General features: G+C 34.2%; 1 protein-coding gene across 2 annotated transcripts; it reads left to right on the forward strand.

Moving 5' to 3' along the window:
* The first annotated feature begins 673 nt into the window (after positions 1 to 673).
* LOC129001126 (uncharacterized protein C18orf19 homolog A-like) lies at positions 674 to 6,528 on the forward strand. 2 transcript variants are annotated; one of them, XM_054428323.1, is made up of 5 exons: positions 674 to 1,225; positions 2,451 to 2,697; positions 4,893 to 5,044; positions 6,054 to 6,218; positions 6,422 to 6,528. In XM_054428323.1, the coding sequence occupies exons 1-5, from the start codon at positions 1,069 to 1,071 to the stop codon at positions 6,424 to 6,426; spliced, it is 726 nt and encodes a 241-aa protein (XP_054284298.1). In that variant the 5' UTR covers positions 674 to 1,068; the 3' UTR covers positions 6,427 to 6,528. The 2 variants fall into 2 exon arrangements, with proteins under 2 accessions (XP_054284298.1, XP_054284297.1); XM_054428322.1 differs by lacking the exon at positions 6,422 to 6,528 and having other exon boundaries at positions 6,054 to 6,331.
* The last annotated feature ends 2,073 nt before the right edge of the window (positions 6,529 to 8,601 follow it).

The raw sequence follows: 8,601 nt of genomic DNA on the forward strand, positions 1-8,601 counted from the left end.
TGTGCACTTTTTCCTGATGCAAGTTCCTATCAACCATATACATTTTGCCATATAACTTCGTAATTTAGGGGACTGCCTCAATCATATTTATACTGAGTATTCTAGACATTGTATATTACCTTTATAATAGCTTAAAGGTGGTGTGATGGGCTTAGGAAAACGATTATGCACTTTTTTATGTTCGGAGTTTTAATTGATCGCGTTATGATAAGCCATAGCTACGTATAATGTACAGTACGGTCTCAAATATGCCTTTTAAAATACGCCAATTAATTAGTTTTAACGTGTATACACGTTTTATCAAGGTATAATTGACATTATATAAATGAAAAAACATCATTTCGCACCGTATTGTCATTGAATTGCGTTTCCGACATCCCTGCAAAACACGTTTGTGGCGCCCACAGGCGTACCAACCCACATCTATTACAAACCGAAAAAGCGCCGATGAAAAGAGCCGCTAACTTCACGACGGTCAAAAACCGCTCTACTACAGCGCTGTTCACGGAGGAATTTTGAACTAATGCCTCAATCATACCTCCCCTAAGTCAGACCCGATAGAGTGGAATGAGTTTTAAGATTGAGATTGAGAGCGAACGAGAGTATCTCGATTCTCGAGTATCTTCTTCGTTCTTCATCTTCTGTGTGTGTGTGTGTGTCTGTCTGTTGTCTGTGTTTGTTTGGTGGATTACTTTTCTCACTCTCACTAATCTTATCATCTTCATCTCCGGCATAACGCTACCTTGTTTCAAAATCGCGACAGAAGAAGTAGATAAATTTTTCAGAACTAATCGTCACTGTCAGTATACCAACATTAATTTAGGACTTTTGTCCTAAATGCGCATTTGTCGTTTATAGGTTAGAATATTTTCCAATCCAACCGTTGTAAGGTTAAGGTAATCTAATAGGTTCCTGTCACTCCACACTTGGTGCTTGGGAGTTTTTAAAGTAGAAGTAATGACTCAAGAAACAAAATATTACACTTAAACATTGTGTTTCATAAAGGTTTATTTTAGTTTAATCTTGTTGATCTTGTTAGGCCTATTTATTTCTTTGTAAGTTAAAGTCATGAACTCCAAGTTTGGGTTACTAAGCACAATAGTGTTGAAGAAATTTGCCCCGTCAAATTCCTATGTTTATGCTAACACAGCCAGATGTCTATGGTCAAAACCTAAGAGGTTTTACAACACAAATATTATCAAAGAGGCTACTCTCCAGAATTCAAGTAAGTTAAGTAGGCCTAACTCAGGTAGGCTAGTCTAATAAGGTTAGACTTCCATTTCTGTTGGTACAAATAACCGAATGAAAATATTGACCGATATATAGGCTAGATTATTCGATACGGTATATCGTTTGGTTAGTTAGACGGATATTTATTTATTTACGGTTAAGTTACACCATTTTTACAGAGTTGAACATGCTGATGATGGATACCCTAACTTAACTTAACCAATCAAATGATATTAGGCCTATCTACAATGATATAAACAATCGATATTTTCATTCGGTTGTATGTGCCAACAGATATGGAAGTACCCGGCTATAGGCCCTAATCGAAATTGATACAGTTAACATTATAAGAAAGTTTCACGAAAATTAAAAATGTTGAGCAACAAAAAATATGTTACTTAGACCTAATTGTATGAATCATAATGGACAGACCCGACATTCATCCACCTTTTGTAACTTACGGTAGCCTTAGCACCTAACTTAGTTAACGATGAATACACACACTAGATTCTTGATACTTGGTACAGATATGTGAACATCGATGGTTGACCTGTCGATCCCTAGTTTGTTGCATTTTTTTCATAAATAAATAGCCTAAGTGAACTAGGCCTAATTAATTTAATCCAAGGGGTTAAAACCTATGGATAACGTAAGATTTTTCAACAAAATTTTCCCTGGCAAACAATTTTCCCATTAAGCTTATGCTTTGTTAACTTAAAAGTTTGACATTAAGCTTAAAAGTTTTTATCTTAGACCTCGGAATTGCAACATTGCCTTAAGTAGGCCTAACTTAGTATGTATTTTTTACTAACTTAGCCTACCTTTCAGCAGCTCCAATCCAATCGTAACAATAAAGGCTTTATGACCTTGCTCAGGTAGGCTCCTATCGTAAAATCAAAATTACTGGTAACTTAACTTGCCTAGGACTTAACTTTAAGGGTTTGGTGAGTTTTAAAGTTGCTGTTGGAATTTTTTTTAGGTACTTTGAATGGTTGAACCTGCTGGTACCTACCTAAACGGTGTAGGCTATATTTGGCCTGATTGCCAACTTAAAAAAAGATCATTAATAGGCCATCTAAATTGTTGTGATTCTTAAAGAAAAATAACTGTACATCATATTATACCCAAGTTCACTTGGGTGACAATTAATAAATGTAGGGATATTGATGGTATAACTTAACTGCAGACTTGTGGTTTTAATCGCTGTGGATTCTTTACAGAATGGTCAGTTCATTGCAACTGCAATGCCAGGAGTTATCACGCTTCAGCGTTTAGTTCCTCAGTAATCACCAGGCACTATTCGTCAACTCCTGAAAATTCAACTTCAGGGAATGAACAGCCAGAAAACAAACCTTCTCTTTACCAGAGGTTTAAGGCAATGTACAGAGACTACTGGTATGTACTGCTGCCGGTACATCTGGTCACATCAGCTGGCTGGTTCGGAGGATTTTATTATTTGGCCAGCAGGTAAGAAGAATTTGATTTTACCATACAATAAGTAGGCCTACTGTACATATAAACTTGAAGTTCACCCCTAAAAGAATCAGCAGGTACAGTTCCGCAGAGAGTTTATTTTATCCCAAAGTAGGCCTAAACATCAAATTGATTTATGATTTGTTTATGTTTTCATTCATATTTTATAAATAAAACTGACTCAACAATATTCGACCAAAAACTGTTTTAAATTTTTAATCAGAATCAGAATACTTTTATCGTCCTTCAGCATTACAATTAAGCTATAGACAAAGTAAAAAATGAAACATTACAATTATGTAATGGACAAAGTACAAAGTTTAAACTCTTTAAGTTTTCAAATCATAAATTTAACTAAGGACTAATTTATAGCCTAACAGAGATTTTTACACAGCTAGTCATATAGGCTAACCTTAATTTAAATAATTTTTGGTCTAGAGATTTGCTGCTTTCATGTAGCTTATTAAACAACACCACATTAGTAAAGCTACTTTAACATTTTGACTTAAAGACAGGAACAAGACAGGAGTTAATGCAGGTGACTAGCAGTGGCGTGAGTACATAGAGCGCCCCCTCCCCCCTGCAGTACAGTTCGGCCTAAGATTCTGTGCGAACGGTTAGAACTGGTCGGGTCTAGGTGAGGGGGTTGGCGAGGTTACTTTTGTGATAACATTTGTGTCCTGCTACTTAGCATGACTCACTCATCCCTACCCTAGCTCTGCCAATAACTGACACCCGTATGTTTTAGTTTGGCTAGTAGCAACCCGTCTGCGTGAACAGAAGTTTTGGCAGAACTGAACAAGTAGATGGCCCCCCCTCAAAACATATCATCACTTATGTTTTATTAGTTTCTACAGAGAAGTATAAACGGCTTATTGTTTAAATGAGTTTTTCCCACCTTTGTTCGCAACAGGACTAAAAGTATATAAAAATATGAGGAAAAATTGTGTTAAGTACGGTAGTTAAGGTTTGAATAAGTTACCTACTGATGTATTTCTACTGTAATTGATTGACACTATTTATTTACCAATGCATGAAATGAATTTAATGTTTTAAGGTAAAAAATGGGAAAAACAAATATTAACCCTATAAAGCAGTTATCTTTAATAAGCCGATTTCAAAAGTTATAAGCTAAGCCGATTTTTGTAAACCGAACTCCTCCCACATTTTTGGACCGATTTTGATGATTAAAATGTCAAAACAATGGCCATGATCTGTAGTTTTGCAAAGTGTTTTTCGTTTTTTTATATCTTTATTAGTTTGGGTAGGATCTTCCATCAAAGTTGGGTTTTCTCCCATAAGATTAACATTGGGGAATCTAAATATTTAATTTGAAACTTTGTCTCCACTAATTTGAGAGAACGGCTGGGCGTAGAAACTTGATAGAGGTGTCCAAAGAAAGGTCTTGGTCTGTAGATGAGTTATCAAAAGACAAACGAAGTAAATTCGCTTAGGGCTCTGCCCCAGAAGCCTTTAAAGATCCCTCCACAGCTTTGTTTACATTTTGGCCATACAGTATAATACCACAGTCTAATATAAATAAAGTATAATAATACTTTTTAACGAAACAGCTGTTAATTTTTATTAAAACGTTTTTATTAGTTTTTATTATAACTAAATGTAATCATGCTGGGTCAATAACTCATTCGAATATATATGTATGTTTAGGTCGTTTTACCAAATTTTATCGAATCTGATCATTTTTGCTCGAGTTATAACGCTAACGGACATAGACATGTGTCAATATTTATATATACATTTGAACGGATTATCTTTTTTGTTGGAATTTATTTATAATCTTGTTCCTCATTGCCTTCTTGGTACTAAGTTAGAAGCAGCTGTCATGTGTTAATTGTATGCCATGTGATTGCTTTGTTTATTAATTTGTTGTAAATAAACATCACTTCCACTATGGACTTTAGAAACCATACTGTGTAGTCATTTTACTCCTATTATTATAAAGGAAAATCAATCATAAACAAGTTTTTTAGCCTCTGAACATCTCAAAACATAAAAGTAAATCTAGACCTACGGTAAACTTAATAGCCTAGCTTTTATTCCCTATAAGCCTAGGTAAGTGAATATTCTCTAAAAGACATAATAAATGTTGTTCCTTCTAAAAGACTGAATCCCAACACCAATTATTTGTTTTATGTTTAACAGTTGTTTTAGCAATTTTCTATTTTCAGTGGAGTTGACATAGTTGCCCTGCTAGAACAGCTGAATGTTAGTGACAAGCTAATCAATCCTCTACGTAACGGACATGCAACGACTGGTTACCTCGCAATATCATATGCTCTCTACAAGATCGCTACCCCACTCCGGTACACCGTGACTCTGGGTAAGAGTTTAACGATTTGTTATATTCAATTTACATTTGATGCTGCCTGAGAGTTCTTGGTAAGACGTTAGTGTCCCCCTATGCATTTACCAGCTTGTGTGGTCTATATTTACAATAAAATGTTAACATATGCGGTCATTAGTATCATGGTAAGGTAGATTGGACGACGGACACAGGACAGTCACAGCAAGAAGTCTTTCTTATTCGGTTTCATTTCTTGGACTGTGGTTTTTGGCATCTGGACCGTTCAATGGTTGAGGGTAGTTTAGATTTTCTTGGTATATGGTCGGGCTGGTGCTTTCATCTCTGTGGTGTTGCCAGTTTATTACTGTGTTTCCGAAACATGAAAGACCTATAATTACCTATAATATAGACCTTGTGATAATATAGATAATAGATACATTTTTAAGAAGGCCCCTGAAGATACCAAACAAGGTGGCAAAACACTTAGGCTGACACAAACATCTTCTAAAGCATCAGGCACCAACAATAAAGGTAATTCTAATATGATTCAAGTTCTTGAAACTGGGATAACAAAGAACAAAAATAGTTAAAGTTTTGTCATTTTATGGGTTAATTACTTTTAAATAAAACAGTCAAATATAAAAAAAGTTAAATTTAATTTTCACAACAAAATCATTAAAAGTTTTAGCCAAAATAAAAATGTATCTTCTGCTAGATCAAGACTAAATGAAAATAATGTGTACCGTAACACTCATTATGATTGATAAACATAGGTCTTCACACGATACAGTGAATTAAGAAGATTTAAAAATGTTCAAAATGTTTATACAACTTAATGTAGGCCTACAGTCACAGTCCTTACTAAAGAAATGAGGTTTCGTCAAGAACTTAAAAGCAGTAATAAATATTTTATTGTGCTTAACATTCAAAAATCGTCTGTATGATCTCTGATTTCATTGGAGGGATTTAAAACAATCTCTTTGTTTAATGCCTCTTATCAAAAATTGTTGCAACATCTGGCTAATCTTTGTTCTGAATTTTCTAGGTGGTACAACAGTGTCCATAAACTTTTTGAAGAAGCGAGGATACATAAAACCCATGCCTAGCAAAGAGAAGTTGAAGGAAATATATCAGGATAAGAAGGAAATTCTGAAAGGAAGAGGACAGTCTCTCAAAGATAATATGATGCACTCCCTGAAGCCGACAGAAAGTAAGAAGAAGAATCCCTAGCAGATTAGATTAGTTTATTTTTATTTGTTTTGTATATAGATACAGACTGCCATTATAAGAGTTTATATTGAATGTTAGATTTTTTCAAATACAAAAGGACTGTACAGTATTATATACTTGTAATCTAAAAGCATGCTTTTATCTTTTTCCACAATCCTCTTACAATTTCTCGTATTGTTACAGATTAACTAAGCCCAGCAGACTACATTTAACTAAATAATCGTAGGAAAATAGTGCAAGTTCTCCTCGAGAATTGTAATAGCGAGAAATATATTCAGCTTAACCAGTGTGCAAAGGTGTTTCTATACAATAGGCCCTTGTGTACCATTTAGTGGTGATAAATGTTGGAAATGTGTTTTCATTTTTTTTAAATTTGTTTATAAATTAAAAATCTGTTTTAAAAGTTCAAATATTTAGTAATATACATAAGATTTTACTAAACAAGGATACTTCCACAGAAGCTTAGTTCCTCGGTAGATATTGTTTAGTTTAGTATGTCGTTATATGACTAGTAAGTCATACAGTGACTACGACAAGTAGTATAACATTTACCATTACACATTAGAAAGATCAGTGATACAGTTTGATAGTGTTTTCCAGCCTTCTTAAATCACGAAGATCGTCAAAGATCTTGAAACTTGAAATTTCTAACAGAATCCAATAGAAAATCTGTAACATTGTCTAAATCACATAGACCATTTTCATTTAGTTTATTCTAGTAGTGAGGGCCTACTATTAGGTGAGTTGGAGGCTCAGTCAGCAGCACCACAAACTTTGAGCACAAGGCAGCGACATCATGGGTTCGGATCCTGGTACCTGCCACAGCTTTTTATCAGTACAGTTCACCCTTGTACTGAACCGTTTATCATAAACAAACCCCTTGCTTTGCTGATAAGTTTTGCACCCAAGCCAGAGGCCGTTGTAGACAGGCAAATGCAAGTTTTTAAAAGAGTCCGCCAACCTCTAAAAAAACTCTTGGTTCTTTATAAATCCCTTAAAAGGTAGTCAAAATAAGGATTGTATGGGTGGTTGTTGAGGCCAAGCCAAACAAGATTTGTCTCTAATCTAATCGAGTAATTGGTCATTTGTGGTTAAATTGAACCATAGATAAATCATACTCACTTAGTATAGGCCTATTTGTCATCCTTATGGAACACCTGAAGCCAATTTTATTGTTAGTTCTGTATGTCGTATTGTAGAGGTTGTGTTTTGTTTACAATTTGTTTCCTTTTATTTCAGTCATTTAAAGCCTCGTTTAGCCAAGTGAAATAATCTAATCATAAACAATAACTGGTCTCCTAGTTATAACCTAATAGTAAAGCAGAAATCATTAAATTACCCCTAAAATAAAAGAAACACAATTTAGTCTACACTAGCGATCAGTGTTGACGTACATGAACTAGACACGAAAAACAAGCTTCAAAATTTACAATGGGATGAGAAGTCTACTTGTGTTGCTTAATGCTTTAGTCTATGATTAAACTAAACGGGTACCTCCTTGTGGTGTATCCATGTGGTTAGTTTATTAATCAAACTCCAGATGTTATTAAATTGTTACCCTTTTTACATTCTAATTCTAACTTTTTCATTCATCCATGCTCAGTAGATGAAACCTATTTTCTGAATTACTTATTTGGGCTTAAATTCGTTACACCCCTTTTGTTAGTAATTCTTGGCACTTAGGGGTCCAGTATATAGGCTACAAGTTTTTAAAGGCATTTTCATTAGTTGTTTGTAACCAGTGGTTTGGTCAAAAACGTTCCTGTGCATGATGGCTCACATTAGTCTCAGAAACACGAGATGCTTATTGATTTGCGAAATTTTGGAAAAAGCAGAGTGGGAAAAGGATCTCTTTTTCAAAAGGGAAAAAGAGTTCTTACAAGTTCCTGTTCCACTACACCACTGTTCATAACTAACTGTAAGTTTAATGTAATGAAAATAAATACAGATTGAAAGAATTTAAAATATAATAAAAACATGGCAGTGATTCATAAAACGCATCTTTATTTAAATTTCACACTTTTTGTATTAAAATATAGCTTAGCTAATCCCACAAAGATGTTGTGGTGTGACACATCAGGATCTTGAAAGGGTAGTGACATAGCTAATATAATTTGTACAATAAATAATTTTAAATATTACCCATGCTGTACTATTGAAGTACATGATGACCTTTCATACTAAAAAATATTTTTTAAACTTATTTACAGTTTAGTTAGTCTGATATATCTAAAATCTGCTTATCATACAGTTTCATATTTTGCAACACTACGCTAAGTTTTACTGAACAACTTACTCAACAAACTGCTAAGTAACAACCAAGAGCAAACCATTATAATTTATTTTAGAAAATTGTTTGGATA

Source organism: Macrosteles quadrilineatus, unplaced genomic scaffold (genome assembly GCF_028750875.1).
Source record: "Macrosteles quadrilineatus isolate MER2022 unplaced genomic scaffold, UCM_ALF_1.0 Scaffold_8__2_contigs__length_117827958, whole genome shotgun sequence".
In the NCBI taxonomy this organism is placed as follows: Eukaryota; Metazoa; Arthropoda; class Insecta; order Hemiptera; family Cicadellidae; genus Macrosteles; species Macrosteles quadrilineatus.